General features: G+C 47.9%; 1 protein-coding gene across 2 annotated transcripts; it reads left to right on the top strand.

Moving 5' to 3' along the window:
• The first annotated feature begins 780 nt into the window (after positions 1 to 780).
• SDR16C5 (short chain dehydrogenase/reductase family 16C member 5) lies at positions 781 to 16,417 on the top strand. 2 transcript variants are annotated; one of them, XM_029923468.1, is made up of 7 exons: positions 781 to 927; positions 5,065 to 5,411; positions 10,174 to 10,305; positions 11,650 to 11,749; positions 13,366 to 13,510; positions 14,344 to 14,469; positions 16,012 to 16,417. In XM_029923468.1, the coding sequence occupies exons 1-7, from the start codon at positions 882 to 884 to the stop codon at positions 16,103 to 16,105; spliced, it is 990 nt and encodes a 329-aa protein (XP_029779328.1). In that variant the 5' UTR covers positions 781 to 881; the 3' UTR covers positions 16,106 to 16,417. The 2 variants fall into 2 exon arrangements, with proteins under 2 accessions (XP_029779328.1, XP_029779329.1); XM_029923469.1 differs by lacking the exon at positions 10,174 to 10,305.
• Positions 16,418 to 17,363: the final 946 nt, after the last annotated feature.

Raw genomic sequence — 17,363 nt, 5'->3', positions numbered from 1 at the left:
CTCTAGCCAGGGCCGCACCCTCTCCTGCCCAGCACCCCACTCCTTCCAAGCTCTGTCCCACACCCATACTCCCTTCAGCCAGATGCCCAGAGAAGCTGTTGACCTTGACTGCAGGAGTCAGATTCTGCTGGAGAACTCCACCTCCGTGCTCCGTTCTGGGAGGTGCAGAGACCTTAAGGTGGCTCCCTGCAGGCCAACGGTCCCCCATCCAAGGACTGACTTCTGCACCTTCTTTTGGTTCTCTACAGCAAGGGTTCCCACCCTCGGGCTGTTCTTTGGAAACACTTGGGGAATTTTTTTCTGTGCTGATACCTGGGCCCCTCCGAACTCAGGAATTCTGACTGAATAACCCAGGCTGCAGGCTGGATATCAGAACTTTTCAACATCCAGGTGTGATTCTGATCTTTGGAATCCTGGCACAGGCTTCCAGCCACAGTGACTAATGGCCAGCCTCTAAATTTAACTGCGAAGTAAGGGAGGAAGGGAGGGAAGTTGGGAGGAAGGGAGAGAGGGAGGAAGGGAGGGAGGAGGGAAGGAGGGAAGGGAGAGAGGGAAGGAAAGAAAGGAGGGAGGGAGGGAGGAGGGAGGAAGGGAAGGAGGAGGGAAGGAGGGAAGGAGGGAAGGGAGGGAGGGAAGGGAAGAAAGGAGGGAGGGAGGAGGGAGAGAAGAAGGGAAGGGAGGGAAAAAGGAAGGCGCGCGGGCACACTTGGCCTGCGGGCCCCCGGGGCGGCTCCACCCAGTGGGCGGGCGCGGCTGACTTGGCCTAGGCCTCGGGCTGCTGCGGGAATAAACCCCGGCGCCTCGCGCCCCCGCCAGCCAGTGCGGCGGCGAGCTTAGCGGAGGACAGCTTCCCGGCGCCCGGCGAGGGCTGCGTGTCCCGGATGAGTAGCCCAAGTCCCGCCCTGGGGCCGCGCAAGACCCCCACGGGTACGTGGCTCCGCGCGGGCAATGGTGCCTTGGCGGGGGAGCGGAGGGTGGTCTGCTAGGGGTGGGGGAGGGGCGGGGGCAGGTGAGCCAGAGAGGGCGCTGCTTTGTCCCCAACCCCAGACCCTCGTTAAGCCGCGGGACCCAGAGGGATGGGCCGCTAGCATTCCCTCCCCGTCGTGGGGCAGGGGACGCGATCCCTCCCTGGTACCCTCTTCTGTCTGCCTCTCCCTCCCCACCGCCCCCGATTCATCCCGTACCTCCTACCCCCTACCCGGACAGTTTGATCTGCCCTGGCTGGGAAGAGGAAGGCACCTGTTTACAGGCACCAAAGTAGTTAAGCTTGCTTTTTTTTTTTTTTTATAATTTAAATACGCTCTATATACCCAACCCAGGACTTGAACTTATGACTTTGAGCTCAAGAGTCCCCGACTCTAAACGACTGAACCCGCCGGGCTCCCAGAGTTAGTTCAGCTTTTGAACTAAGTAGTCAGGCCATGGGATGTATGTATGGGAGTGTATATAACCTGATTACACAGAATATGCCCTGTAACTACATAAGGCAGAGTCTTTGCACTAAAATGCAACCTTACATTTACTTCCATTTGTCAGGATACTTACCCTAACCGTCTGTTGTGGTCGCGACCAGGGATTATCATTCACAGGTTAGCTCTGGCTAACTCGCACATTTTGCTGCTATTAGCTGCCTGGCGGTGTTCCTACAAGGCCTCCATGTTGGAGCATTAGGAGTGGAGATGGAGATGATGAGTGACCTGGCAGGTGCTGAAATCCAGCCCAACCCCTCTTGCCCCATCCCCGCCCCCGCCCCTACCCTACACACCCTGGCGGGAGCTGTATGCAGGGCAGTGAGGACCCTTTTTTCTCTCCAGTTGGCTCAGAAATTTCATAAGGGATCATAGTGGGCACGTTACACACCTTGTCCCTTTACCTGTAGTAAGTCTTTTAACTTCCACCGCTCCCCCATTTGGTGCCTACCTTGGAATCCCCCTAATCAGAAGAGGAAACTGAGGCACAAGAGATAAAGTTGCAGAGAAGTCAGTGGCAGATTGAGAATTTCAACACAAACCGTAATCTCTGTACCTCCCTACCTGCGCCGTGCTCTTAAGGACCTAGTAGACATCTGCTGAGACCACAGTAAATGGGCACTTTGCCCTAGGTCTTACGTCATGCCCATGTTGAGACAGGAGAGTGCTGAAATCTAAAGCTGTGGCTCTAAGAACCTTCCCCAGGTGGGTGGTGGGACTTCCTCTGCCCTTCCGGCACGGATTTGCACAGCAGTGGGCCTCAAGCGGGCACGGGTAAGATGGCGTGGGTTTTCTCATGGAAGAAGTGTTGGCACTGCCCAGGCTGCAGCCGGGGGAGGGTGCCCAGGGGGCCCCATGACTGCGGGGAAGTCTGACCCTCATCAATGCAGGTCTCAAGGTACACGTCCTGCGAGTGAGCTTAAAAGGAGTGTGCAGACCACTGTTTGCCTTTCTGGGCGCCTTCCTTCCAAATTCCCCAGGGCCTGAGATGCCCAGTCAATCATGCAAAAGCAACTGTGTGAAAAGAAATCTGAACCAGGGTGGCAGAGAGCCCGAGGGCCATTTCATCCAAAGCAGGGGGACACCAGTGCTCCGCCACAGAGAACTCTCTTTGACCCGGACATCCATGCCCCCTCCCGCTGGCACTCCAGATCTCCGGTCAGTGTTGGACACACAGGCCAAACCTACCTCTAGCCTCAAACTCTTCCCTCCCTGTATTGGCCAAGCTACACCCAGATCTCTACCCTAACCATTCATCACTGGACCACTTGCTCAAATGTCACCTTCCAGCAAATCTCTCCTGTTGCCGCTTCCCCAGCACCCAGGCTAAATCAGATCTCCAACTTACTCTCTGTAATAATACCCTGTAGTTCAGTATGTAGTTGCCTAATGTCTGTTTCTTCAACTAGACCCTTGGCTCGTGATGGCACAGATCACGGGAGGCTGCCCACCCCCTCGGCCCCAGTGTCCGGCAATAGACCTGCACCACGTCAGTGCTCAGTAAACGTAACAAGTGCACTCAGCTGGCCCCGCACTAACCAACACCGGGGTCTTGGGGAAACCACATGCCCATTCTGACCTTCAGCCCCATCTGTAGAACGAGACAAGAAACAGCAGTTTAGGTCATAACAGTTTCCTGAGGGTCTCCCCAGGCTCCAAGCCCTGCTGTTGATGAATGTATCCATCTGTCGTCATGAGTAGTGACTAGTCTATCCTCCGCCAAACTGCCAAGTAAGTGAAGACCTGCTGTTCTTTAATGAAGGACACCTCCAGCCTTCCCTTCTTTGTGCCTCTCAGATAGACACCCCATTCAGGGAAGCTCCCCACCCTCCTGGCACAGTAGGCCCCTGCTAAACATGTCTTCTGATACTACAGGAAATAACATTTACCCTTCTTTCCTAGCTGGTTTTTCATAAAGCGTCTTAGAAACTCATTCTCACTCAAGTGTAAGTGACTGATAACAGGAGGTAAGATATAGCCCTGTACGAGTAAAAAGGCAGGCCTTTTATTCATTCAGCAAACCTATTGGGTGACTGCTTGGTGAAGTCTGAGCCTGGCAACATCCATAAAGCACGTGCTAGCATTGCAGTCAAGCACGTAACAGTCATCCTTATTTCATCTGCAAAACCGCGGGACCAGTAGATGTGTAGAGACTGAGGCCAAGAGAGGTTCAACAGTCTGCTGCCCGTTTCACAGGGAGGCAGGGGCCGGGCAGGGCAGGGCGGCGAGCAGGTCCGTCTCTCCCCTACATCCTAGAGTCCTGGCACTGAGTGGTGAGGGATGCAGAGGTCTCAGAGTCCAGGAAGGGGTGTCCCATGCCCCCAGTGAATCTGTTAGAAAAGGTTTAGAAGAACATCAATTACTCCTTCTCAAATATGTTCTGAAATAAGGTTTTACATTTGTTTTCCTGAATCTCAGATTCTTTTTAATGTTTGTACTTATGGAGTGAAATCGTATGGTATTTGTATTTCTCAGTTTGACTCATTTCATATAGCGTCATACCCTGCAGGTGCATCCATGTGGTCACAAATGGCACGCTCTCATCTTTTCTTAAAGTTGTATCATTTTCCGCTGTGCACACATGCCTGTGTGTGCATGCATGTGTGTGTGTGCCCATCATCTTCTTATCCATAGAATGTCAGATTTTATTTATTTTTTATTATAATTGTCAAGTTGGTCTCCATATAACACCCAGTGCTCGTCCCAGCAAGTGCCCTCCCCCATGCCCATCACCTCCCTTCCTCTCTCCCCTCCCCCACTCCCCTCAGTTTGTTCTCAGTATTCAAGAGTCTTTCATGATTTGCCTCCCTCCCTCTCTTTAACTATTTTTTCCCCTTCCCCTCGCCCATGGTCCTCTGTTAAGTTTCTCAAGCTCCACATATGAGTGAAAACATACGGTATCTGTCCTTCTCCGCCTGAGAATGTCAGATTTTGTATGGGAACACAACGCTAAAGAACAACTGAGCCAATTAAAAAACACAAACCCGAAAGGAGACACCAGGGAACCCAGAGCGGTTGTCGTGACCACAGGAATGTTATAATGCAGTCAGTACTTTGAATGTGAAAACAACCAACAGGGCTTTTCGGTTTAAATGTAGATGCAGTTACACTGCCTGGGTAGCGGCAACACTCCGACATGTGCCCAGCTTGTTGCTGTGAATGAAAGCTGGCCAACACAGGGGCGCCTGGGTGGCTCAGTTGGTTAAGCATCCGACCTAAGCGCGGGTCACGATCTCATGGTTTGTGGGTTTGAGCCCCGCGTCGGGCTCTGTGCTGACAGCTCGGAACCTGGAGCCTATCTTTGAATTCTGTGTCTCCCTCTCTCTCTGACCCTCCCCCACTTGTGCTCTCTCTCTCTCTCTCTCTCTCTCTCTCTCTCTGCCTCTCAAAAATAAACATTTAGAAAGAAAAAGAAAGTTGGCCAAGACACAGTCCCCATGGGCCCCTGCCCTTTCTAAGCTGAGTCAGGCTACCAAGAGCGAAGCTTCCCTGACACCTCCCTGTCCCTCGTGTCTCAGAAAGCTCGCGCCCCTGTAGATTGCAGGCGGGTGGTCACCGAGGTCATGTGGGTCTCTCTCTCTCTGTCTCTCTGTAGGTCTCAGCCACAACATGGCTTCCACCCTGATGTTCACCAAGGACTTGGCCACTTTCTTAGGCAAATCACTGATTGTGCTTCTGGAGACCATGATTTTCACCGTCATCCCCAGACCACGGAAGAGCGTGGCCGGGGAGATCGTCCTCATCACTGGGGCCGCGAGCGGGATGGGCAGGCTCTTGGCCCTCAGCTTTGCCCGCCTTGGGGCGGTGGTGGTTCTCTGGGATATCAACAAAGAAGGGAACGAGGAAACATGCAGGATGGCTCGGGAAGCCGGAGCCGTGAGAGTGTATGCTTACACTTGCGACTGCAGCCGGAGGGAAGAAGTCTACAGAGTGGCCGAGCAGGTAGGTCTTTGCGTGTCGCTGCCTCCGGTGGGTAGGAAGCCCTCTCCACAAATACGCTCACGTGCATCCATTTCTTCGTCTCTACCCCTTGCTCAGTGCAGCTTTGCCTTTAATTTAAAAAGTACTGGGGAGTGGGAATTAGGATTTGTGAGTTGTCACTGCATGCATAGACCATACTAAGCCCCCCATTTATATTATATCATAATCTTATAAAGTGAGGTCCAGTCTTATCTTCATTTCACAAATAAAGAAACCAAGGCTAAGGGAGGTACGTCGCTCATGGAAGAAACCGCTAAGAAGTAGCAAAGATCGAGCTTGGCCTTGAGTGTGCCCACTGGATAGTACCGGCTCTGCTGGCCCCAGTCACAGGGTGAGGCAGAGAGCGGCCCCTTTCTTGGAGGGAAAAGGGGACTCGGGCATATTGAAAATTGTGCTCAGGGTCCCAGAGCTGGCCCTTGACTGAGCCAGGCCTGGAGCCCACGTCCGGTCTCAGTTTAAATCCAGCTGTTTCCACCACACCTAAGTGCCTCTCATTTGAATGTATATTTCTCTCAAATAGTCCTGAGAAAAACAGAGTATCATAGTCATCCCAAAGACTCTTGACCACCTCTGCTCCTTTGGTGATGACACCACTGCCCGTTGAAAGAAGGCCAGCAGGCAATCCCAACCCCAACAGGCCAGGCTAAGGGTTTCCTGAGTTCCTTGAGGCACTCAGGACGTGGATGGCTGCCGCATCCCACATTGGCATGCATACTACATACCCCGCTCTCCTGGCCCTGCTCATGGCAGCCTCCAGAATCCCCCCAGTTTAGAGAGAAGGAAGGAGCCTGCCCCATTAGAATGTTCTGGCACAATGCCTAGGCCCTAAGTCAAATCCTCTTGCTGCTACCCACCTCACTTCCTACTGGTGAGGCAGGCAGGTCACTGGCAGGGGAGTGTGTAGTTGCTACTGTTGGAGTTTATTTAAATTGTCCGCATCCCTATCTACTGTGTCTCCATCAAAGGCGGCCAGGACAGTCCGGAGACCCAAGCCTGACCAGCTGGTGCCTCCCTCAGAGCAGGAGCAAGTCTCTGCTGCTGCTGGGCTCACAGATTCATCCCTGTGCACTTACAGCACTGACCCCATGCATGTCCACTCATGCAGACACCTTCTCTCAGCACTCTTAATGTTTATTTATTTCTGAGAGAGAGAGAGAGAGCAAAGGAGGAGCAGAGAGAGAGGCAGACACAGAATCTGAAGCAGGATCCAGGCTCCAAGCTGTTGGCAGAGAGCCTGACGTGGGGCTCAAACCCATGAACCATGAGATCATGACCTGAGCCGATGTCGGACGCTTAACCAACTGAGCCCCGCAGGCGCCTTCTCTAAGAGCTCATAAGCAATAATTGGTTCATATTCAACTGCTGAAGACCTTCCAATATTGGGCAAGCTAACATAGGGCGCTCTAGAAATAAATAATTCCGTCTTCCCCATATCTGTGATTTACTTCTGGCCAAGATGCTTAGCTTGGAAATGATCAGACATCGCCTATGACTCGTGTATTATTCAGCTTTTCTTACTTATGGGGCTTGAAAAGAATGAATTACGTGCTTTCCTGAATTCAGGGGAAGCAAATTGCTCTCAACTCATAAACCAACCATGTGCACTCATTCTGGATGGAGGAAAGGTACCAGAGGATTTTTTTTCTAAGTATTCCAGGCAACAGTGGTCAAAGTGAAGGTTTTCAGAGGGGTATGACACTGTGTCATCTCCACAGACCCCCCAGTAACTTTGAAAGCATGTGTTCCCAGATCATAGTTTAGCCCTACATTCAGAAAGCCTAGCCTTGCCACTTGGCATGCTAGGTAAGTGGCTATTTTGAACACTAAACACAAGACCGGACTAAAGCTGAGTTGGTGTCCCTACCGTGTGACGTTAACTGTGATGTGTCATGTGGCAGTGTCCTGACTACATTTAATGACTGATCCCTTAGACAAGCCAAATCCAGAATCAGTTTGACTTGGCACACCTCCAAGGGGCCATGTTGGTTCAACCGCAAAAAAAAAAAAAAAAAAAAACTAGAAAGAAAGAAAAGAAAAACGTAAAAACAACTTTATTTGTGGTATATATGAGAATTCCTTAAGGTTTATTACTGACTTCTGATGTTCAAGGGCAAATGTAAGAATTATTTCATTGACTTCATCTTTAAATCACATGGTCACTGGGAGAACCAGACCTTTCTTTGTTGCCCCCCAGCACTAATAAGCAGTGGTTGGGAAATTCAAATCAGACATCCTGCACAGTTTAAAGTTAGCCACTGATGTGCATGGCCTTCCTGCTTTTCTTATAGCGTGGCTGTTTGTGGAGAAATCCAAGCAAGCTGGTGCAACCTATGTGGGGTGTCACGAGATCTGTCCCCTAGGGTCTGTTGCCACGTTCTTACAATGAGGAGCACAGTGAATGCAGAAGAAGAAAACTGGTGGAAAACTAGAGTCTGTGGCATTTCCCTTAGATGCTACCCTGTGTCGATTGTAAAACAACACAGTACTAACAAGCTTATTCTCACCACATGGGTGAGCCTTTTATTATGCTGTCATTGGTCAGTAACAGTTACATATGTAAGTCACATGCAGGTAAACCTGATACCTTTTGCTCTAATGTGATGTGTACTAAATACTCATGATGTCTTTCCAAGCTTAATTTAAAGGGGAAAAGCAGACTTTGGAAGAAGAGAATCCTTAAAAAAAAAAAAATAAGGATCAACCTATATACTAAATAGATATATCAATAGGAAGAAAGATTATTCACATGAAAAATCTTATCACAAATGCTTAGCCCCATACATTTAAAGTATGATTCATAGAGCTATAATTTTCATATACTGTAAAGATACACACCTAAATGCCATTTTTTTTACATTTATTTATTTTTGAGAGACAGAGAGACAGAGCGGAAGTGGGGGAGGGGCAGAGAGAGAGGGAGACACAGAATCCGAACCAGGCTCCAGACTCTGAGCTGTCAGCACAGAGCCCGATGTGGGGCTCGAACTCACGAACTGTGAAATCATGACCTGAGCCAAAGTCAGTGGCTCAACTGACTGAGCCACCCCAGTGTCCCGGACACCGTTTTGAAATGAAAGTCTGATGTTCATTTTCTCAAGTATTTGATAACATGCCTTATTCACGTAAGAGGCAGCCGTGGATTTACATGCACCTGTTTCCCTTAGATGTCACTTCTAGCTCAGCCCACCCTGACTTGGAGCCTCTAATGCTAGCACCGTCTTCCAGTCCACAGCCCGGACCAGCTTTTCAGTTTTTCTTTTTTTTTTTTATTTGAATATAGCTGACACAATGCCACATTAGCTCAAGCGTGCAACGTGAGGATTGAGTGCCGCACGTGTGATGCTGTGCGCACCACGGGCATGGTGTGACCGTACAACAGCACCACGGTGGACTGGTGAACTTCCTCGTGCTGTATCTTTTATTCCCGTGACGTGTTCGCCCCAAAACTAGAAGCCTGTACCTACCTGACCTGGCCTCCTGTGGGGCTGGTTGTTGCCGCCCCTGCCTGCTAATCAGCTTGGATGTGACGACATATATCAGCTGCTCTCCAAAGGAAACTTTGAGTCCAACTGTTTTGAGTGCTTTTATCTGAAAAGTCTACCATAAACAGTGAGGTTTTCTTAGTCTGTATTTCACCTGAGGTGCTTCCCAAGGCTGCCCATCTAGTTGGCTGGCAAAGAAATACCCAGCACGTCAGCCTCGTTCCGAGGACCCAGGCCTTTGGCAACCTCAGATGAGACAGGTGACAGCTTCTGCTTGGTGTCAGTAATGTGCCCTGGCTGTGCCAGACTGCACCAGCCATGCAGGCAGGTGCACACACACTCATGCACACATACATGCACACACACATGGAGCTAGAGATGTAAGGATACCCGCATCAGCTTCCTGTTAAGCCGGGGCACCAGCAACCGCTGGTTCTCTGTGATCTGGGGACAGAGGCCCTGCTGTGTGCTATACATTACAGCAATAAGATTCAGAACCGGCAGGGAGCAAAGGGGCACCTCCATCTCCCGTTGCCAGTCCTGGAAAAACCCGTGCTCACCTCTGCCACCAGGGCTAAGATGGCATGCTGAAGATTTTCTGTAAGTGGAAGGTACCAAGGTGACACCCAGAAATCTTGTTTCTGAAATGAAAGATACCGAGTACCTATTCTGGCCAGTGTTAGAGCAGCCAAGGGGGCCCACTCAGATACTTTCTTCATATATCTTAATGCCTAGAAGCCTGTGTCAGGGAGAGAAAACCCAGCCCACGAGGCCAAGCAGGACAGACAGGTTCTGCTCTGTGCCATGTGTGTGAAACACATTTGGGGACTTTGTGCTTTTCCTCTCCCTCCTGCTCCACCCAGAGTCAGTGTGCTTTGGGTCTTAATTTATATGTCATGGCCGTCGTGCCTTGGAAATAACCTACTGTGTACACAGAGCCTGTGACAGAGCGACTGATTGCTAAGTATAAGAATAGCTCCAACTGCTAGCCCTGTGGTGTTAGAACTGACCTAGGAAGTGGGGAGGAGAAATGAGAAAAAAAAAAAAAAACATCAAACTTGGATTGCTGACACTCTGCAAATTCAGCAAAGGAAATACACATGTTTTGTTTGCAGAGGACATAAACCCCGTCTGTGTTAACAAGGACAAGAAGCATGTAAAAACTGTGGGAAATTAAACTTAGATCATGGATCAGGAAGGAATTTCTCTGTTGGTGGTGTTGCCCTTGTAACCCAATTCAGGTTAAAAAAGAAGTTGGCGATGTCTCCATCTTAATCAACAATGCTGGAATCGTGACAGGCCACGGGTTCCTCGACTGCCCAGAAGAGCTGATCGAGAAGTCTTTAGACGTGAATTTCAAAGCACATTTATGGGTAATTATTTTTTCCTCTCATAACAGATATACAGGTACTTGGAATTTAGAAGTACTTCCTCTTGGTCTCTTACTGTTGTATTCATCTGTCCATAAAGCACAGACATCTCAGTTTCAGACTTGTCCGGAGTCATGCTCTCCTGATCCTACGTAACCTGTACCTGCCTAAGCTCCAGAATCTGGCCAAGACACAACTTTGCCCATGGTTTTAGTAGCCTTTATTGGTAGCCAACCTATGATACCTGCTATCCTAGGCACCTCCTATGCACCCTTTGATACAGCTCAATGAAATAAGGGGTCAGAGGAGTTAAAAAATGTGCTCAAGGAGACACTGAAATGACAGCAGGAGATAACATGGCAACCTTATCATTTGCCTAAGTTGGAACTCTTTTGAAAGTGGAAGAGTAAAAAAAAAGAAAAGTGGAAGAGGGCATTATTAATAAACAGGCATTAATCTGGTCTATTCTGGGCAAACCAAGATGCATCATCACCTGACTCAGTATCTAATGAAGGAAAGGAATGTTTCTTCCTGTAGCCTCGGTGACATTAAAGGGCACAGGACAGGGGTGCCTGGGTGGCTCAGTCAGTTAAGCATCTGACTTTAGCTCAGGTCACCATCTCGCTGTTTCCAAGTTCGGGCGCCGCGTGTCGAGCTGAGCAGACAGCTCAGAGCCTGGAGCCTGTTTTAGATTTTGTGTGTGTCTCTCTCTATCAAAAATTAAAAAAACATTTAAAAAAATTAAAACAGGACACAGGACAGGTACCATGGACATTAAGGGGCACAACTTCTAACCTCCAAAAGTCATGTGCCTCCTTGCAGAAGGTGCTTTATCCTGGCCTTTGCTGAAGCCTGTCTTGCCTCCCCAGCCCCACACATGCCCTGGCTTGCCTCCCCCTCCCTGCTCCTGTTGCCCTGGGCGGCCTCTCTGCTGGGGCAGAGTGTTTGCTGGAGATTCCTGAGCTCTCCTCCCTTCTCCTCACTCTTTCCCACTCGGTGGACTCCCCACCCAACTACCCCCATTTGGTGGCCTTCAGATGTTATTTGGACTTCATAGGTTTTGTCCCCTAGTTTCACCAAAAGCATCCTGGCATGGTGGTATTTTTGGCATTCTGTATCATTTCCCGAAGAAAGATGGAAAGATTCAGGACTAAGCAGCCGCCATGTTTCTTCAGGAGCTACTGCAAGTGATTTAAAAGATTAAACAAGTTAAGAAGCTTACTTTGCGGATGTTTAAAGTTTCAGATCCCAGTGCCTTCCGGTGTTTTTATGAACTTAAAAGACTTGTCATATAGAAACATCTGAAAAAAATACAAAAGATTAACAGTTCTTCTCTGCCTTTCTTAGACTTATAAATGTTTCCTGCCGGCCATGATAGCCAAGGAGCATGGCCATTTGGTTTGCATTTCAAGTTCAGCTGGATTAGTTGGGGTAAATAAACTGGCAGGTAAGAGAAATGTAATATTTAGCACTTGCAAACTCATTCATAACTTACCTCTGAATAATCAACATTGACCTCATGCATAAATCAAGAGATAGATTCCACAAGGTAAGTGGTTGGGAACATTGTGCCACAGAACTGCCCATCAGATATGTTTGCACAAAGTTGAACTATGCACTTTGGAATCATTGGGTCTATGCAATATCCTGGAATGAAAAAAAAAAAGAGAGAGAGAGAAAGAGAGACACCTGGCTGGTAAATTCTTTATACAAATTGTTAGCATAGTCACTGCCCCCCCAAGTTCCCCCAGTACCGCTGTCAGGATGGTGAGGAGGAGCTCTCTGCCTTCTGAAATTTCCATCACGTGGTCCCCAGTTCTCGATTTCATGAACGGGTGTTTTCAGGACCACTGGTCACCCCAACGGCTCCCTGTCTACACACATCTCCCCATACGCAGGACTTCCCTTGCTCCAGCCTTCTTAGAATCCACCACGTTTTATGATGACCTTATGGGTCTTCGAGCTCCTTCGGGGCTATTTGCAGCTCTGTGAAACCTTTTCCCAGCACAACAGCTCTGTCTTAACACACAAGACCCTCCCGCGCCCTGTTCACCTTAGAAGCGGGTGTGAGACTTTTGTAATCACCACCATGTGCTGCTGGTTACCATGCCGCAGAATCACCGGCTGTGCTCTGTAGAATGCAGAATGCAGAGTCCAGGGCCATTTCTGCTCATCTGAACCTCAGAGATCTGGGGGCCCAGTGAACCACATTTACACCAAATGCCTCAGGATTTTGGAAGCTGCTCAGGAACCCCCTTGCCCCCCTCTGCCATCTAACCAGCTACAATCTAGGGACCAGACTCCTGCTTGTTGTGATAGGTGCTGTCCCGCCAGAACAAGGGTGAACACGTTTGCCTCTTCTGATTGTGTGAGCAAGACGAAAGTCAGAGTCTACCTAGATGCCTTTTCTTCTCCAAACGTTCCCATTCCTCGAGTTCAACATCTGGGTGTCTACTGGAAGTGAGTGTGATTGTAGACAGAGAGCTCAAAAGGGACATAAATGCCTCTTCCCATCTGCCCTGCATTTCCAAGATGTCTAAGAGGTTGAGGTTGACAGTCCTGAGTCCGCTTTCCTCCAGGAATGGAAGAAAGAGTCATAGTTAGGAAAAAACTTGATCTGAGCATCAGGACCCAAGTTGATCTCTTCAGCTTGGACTCTACATCCCTTATTATTTTATGTATTCTTTTGTGTGTCTTCCTGATGATGTGGAAATTCTTTGGGACAAGTACTAGAAGCACACAGTGTGCCCTGTGTGACGGCCAGCAAAGGATGTGACCACCAGGCGAAGTGGACATGAAGTCTAGCAGTGTGACCGGCAGGAGGCACCCCCAAGCCCTGTTCTCCCAGAGGGCGCTTGGTCCTTGTCAACCAACCTGAAAGTGACAGTGTTCCTTCCCACTCACTCCTCCCTTCCCCCAGTGGGCACAGACCAAGAGCATGCAAAGTCACGCTGAAATTGTTGTCCCGTTGGTATTCTGTTGGTATTCATGTTATGAGGACACCTTGATGGAATGCCACTTAAAAACTCTCGTACGTACATTAGTGTCGTTTGCATTTTTCAGATTACTGTGCAAGTAAATTTGCAGCCTATGGATTTGCTGAATCTATATTTATGGAAACAGCAGCCCAGAAACTAAAGGGGATCAAAACCACAATTGTGTGCCCATTTTTTGTAAACACTGGGATGTTTGAAGGTTGTTCCTCTAAGTAAGTATGTCCTTTGATTTAAAAAAACTACATTTTAGGGGCACGTGGGTAGCTCAGTTAAGCATCTGACTTTGGCTCGGGTCATGATCTCAGTCTGTGGGTTCAAGCCTTCATCTTGGGCTCTGTGCTGACAGCTCAGAGCCTGGAGCCTGCTTGGGATTCTGCGTCTCCCTCCTTCTCTGCCCCCTCCCCAGCTCCTGCTCTGTCTCTATTTCTCTCTCTCTTAAAAATAAATAAACAGTAAAATTTTTTGAAATAAAAACTACGTTTTTAAAAATGACCACCTATTATATATTATTTTATTTTTTCATGTCATGTAAAAAGGTATTCAGATTCAGCCTAATTGGTTTGGTTTCAGAATTTTTTCTTTCTTTAAGTGTATTTGTGTTTAAGATATTGAGTTTAATGTGGATGATTTTTAAGGCTGAAACCCCTACAGCCGCTGGAACTAGACCTGCTCCCCCCTTCCTCTCGGTCTGCCCCCAAACTCCATCCTGCCCCCCTTCCCTGACTCCATGGACAGGCCGAAAATCATTGATGGGACACAGATGCCCAAGTCTGCATCTCACAGAGATGACAGGCAGCTGCTTCATATGGTTTCACATACATGCATATTGTGACAGGAGTATATTAATTAAAATCCTTATTGCCGTTTCAAAGTAAAGTTGTTATTACCATGTTGATAATACAGGAGTACATTGAAAATAGATCAAATCTGGAAGGGAAAAAAGCAAAGAAGTAATAATGTCTTATAATCTTCTTTATCCCTAATTTGTGAGATTTATTTTTATTAATTTATTAACATGGGTTTGTTTGTTTGTTTTGTACCCTAGGAGGCCTTTCCTGTTACCAATTCTAAAACCAGAATATGTGGTTGCAAAGACAATAGATGCCATCCTACAAGAGAAAGTGTACCTATATGTGCCAAGGCTTATATACTTCATGATGTTTCTTAAAAGGTAATAATATCACCTTCCTATTGCTTCTCTAATGAGCCAGTCAACAACTTACTTCCCTATCAGGAGGAGCCACTGAAAAACTATCTGTTAAATGCATGAACGTTAATCCTTTCATCGTGCCTGTTTGCAGACATGATCTCAAATTTACATCATTGCAGTGCTTCCCGTGAGCTAGAAAATGGACTCGAATTCTTGCGCCATCTTGGTATTGCAGTATTGTCAAAAAGAAGTGGATTTCCTGAATGGTCTGTGGACAGACTGAAGGGAGTTTTTCTTCTTTTAGGAGAGATGATCTTTTTTAGGAGAGATGATCTTTCTTCTGGGTATCATAGAATAATCAAGGTGGAACAGTGTGTCCGTGCTTCCTGAGTACAGAGCCCTGAAGTTAAGACCAGACAGTAAGCCAGACATTTCAGGAATCTGTGGTATAGGGAAAGCTGACAATTGGAGGATAAATTTGTAGTATTAGATGGTTTTAAAAAAAACGGGAGAGGAAACCTGAGAAGGTAATGACCTCTTGGAAACACAAGAGAGCATCTTTGCTTTTTCTCTCTGCTCCCCATTGGATTTCAGTGCTGAGACCCATCAGCAGCAGCAGTTTGTGGACACGGGACCCACTTACAGGAGTTGTAATACCGTGTTGTTGCAGCAACTGCTGATTCCACTGTCTCGGTTCATTTTCCGGAGGGTAACAGGTCATCTAATTATACTGCCCACCCCTCCCCCGCCCCCAGGAAGGAAGCACATCCCATCATTGACCCAACCCCTTCTGTGGCATTGAAATCTGTGTTGTTTTAATGTTCCCTGGGTCTCCCTTTGCCATCTAGCATGATGAGTAATTTCATTCCTCTTGACAACAGTTTTTCATTAGATGAACGTAGGTGTTATGGCTAGCAGCACACACTGGTATCATCCCTACATCCTTTTGCTTGACAGGCTTCACTTAACACAAGAGTGTTACTGTGCTTGTGCTATTTAGTGTCCTCCCCTAGCTCTGCGGTCTGAATGTCATGGTTGACAGGGTCTGTGCTCTGCTAGGAAGAGGGAGCAGGATGGGAAAGATGAGCAGTCCTAGGTTGGGTATTGCCAAAGATCTGGGGGCCTAGTGCACCTAATCCTTACAGGAGTCCCAGAAAGAAGGATTCATGACTGGTTTCACTGCTGTAGAAACAGCCTCAAGGGCTAGGTAATGTGCATGAGCTGGCATTATAAAGGACAGAGCCAGGATTCAAGGCAGGCTCGTCCAACTTCAGAAGACTTCGCTGCTTCCTAGCAATCATTACATAGTTCAGGGGAGCTTTGGAAACTGACATGAAGAGTGAGGCAAGTAAATGTGAGTGAAGCAAGAAGAGGTATAGAGACTCTGGGCAAGTGTCCTCCCGCCTCGTAGACAAGCCCTGGGTGACCCTGAAGCATGCACACTAATGTGTGCCTATGCCAGTGACTTCATCGGCAACGAGTCACTGACACTGCATGTCAACTGAATTGGCAAAGGTGCTTTCACTATAATAACCAAGGAAACTTCTCTTGTGTTCTCTTTAGCATCTTGCCTGTCAAGATAGCCGTCCTTCTGGCTGACTTTATGGGCGTATTTAATGTAATGGATGGCTTCATTTACAAGAACAAGAAAAACTAAAGACCAACGCCACAGCTGATACCATCTGATACCTAGTGTCGCATAATGCTTATTTCAATGACACAAAGCATTTTTGTCCAGCAGAATAAGTCTGGAAACTACAAGTCCCATTCCTTTTCTGCTCTCTAGACTAGTGTTTTCAACTGAAGCCTTTGGAAATAATGTTGCTATCTTCTTTTTGGCTAGGTCATTTTTTTTCATTAAAAAAAAATAGCCCATTTTCTGTCTACTTGCAACAGATGTGTAAGAAAAATATTCTCTCATGAACTGCCCTTCACCTTGGCCACTGGGGGAGGTGGCTCAAATGGAGCAGGTGGCTTTGGTTGAAGCCACAGCAAAGAACTGGAGGGAGAGGTGAGGAGCTGGGTGAATACGGCAAAAGCTTGGATTGCAGGTCAACTTGTTCTGCAAGTGTTCCGCAAGAGTAGCAAACATTTCTACCAAGTTTCAACTTGATAAGCGAGCGATGTCTTGTGATACGGGTAGTATGTGACGCCGAACGTCACATGATCACAACTGAGCCTATGGTTCTTGCAGTTCGCTTTGATGTGCAAGTGCTTTGGATTACAAGCATGTTTCCAGAACAAATTATGCTTGCAAACTAAGATTTTACTGGGTTTTGCTAGAATGGCCTCTTTCCAGAGGACACAGGGCTCCTAACAGCATTAACAGTAGTTATTTCTAACTGGAATGCATCTTGGTTGGACCGCTACAAAGGCCTGAAATTCAATTGTGGTTTTATAGTCCCCACAAAACTGTCTAAACAAATTCACATTTACTTGAAGAGCTCCTGTGAGAAGAGACCACATGTAAATTAGAGGGTTCTAAAGGGTAAAGGACCACAAGGTGACTTAATACAGCCGGGAGCCAGCCCAATGAAGCTATGGTCAAGAGCCCAACAGGTGGGCAAAGCCTTGACAAAAGGTCGGACCCAAGGACGAGAGCTGTGCCTCTCCCGGAGAACATCACCCATCATCCCACAGTCCCTGTGCTGCTCAAGAACTAAGAAGAATTCTTGGTATTTGGAGTTTGGCCAGATAAAAATATATGATCAGGGGCACCTAGGTGGCCCATTCGGCTGACCGACTGACTTCGGCTCAGTTCACGATCTAACGGTTCATGGCTTCAAGCCCCGTGTCAGGCTCTGTGCTGACAGCTCGGAGCCTGGAGCCTGAAGATTCTGTGTCTTCCTCTTACGTGTCTGCTTTTTCTCTCAAAAAATAAATAAATGTTAAATTTAAGGGAAATAAATATGTGA

This window comes from Suricata suricatta, chromosome 15 (genome assembly GCF_006229205.1).
Source record: "Suricata suricatta isolate VVHF042 chromosome 15, meerkat_22Aug2017_6uvM2_HiC, whole genome shotgun sequence".
In the NCBI taxonomy this organism is placed as follows: domain Eukaryota; kingdom Metazoa; phylum Chordata; class Mammalia; order Carnivora; family Herpestidae; genus Suricata; species Suricata suricatta.
This window is presented reverse-complemented; position numbering and strand designations above follow the sequence as displayed.

Bases quoted from the DNA above. Each gene is read 5' to 3' on its own strand.
- SDR16C5 (XM_029923468.1), top strand. From the start codon at position 882: ATGAGTAGCCCAAGTCCCGCCCTGGGGCCGCGCAAGACCCCCACGG. The intron at 928-5,064 runs GTACGTGGCTCC...GTCTCTCTGTAG, and splicing joins GCCGCGCAAGACCCCCACGG to GTCTCAGCCACAACATGGCT. The intron at 14,470-16,011 runs GTAATAATATCA...TGTTCTCTTTAG, and splicing joins TTCATGATGTTTCTTAAAAG to CATCTTGCCTGTCAAGATAG.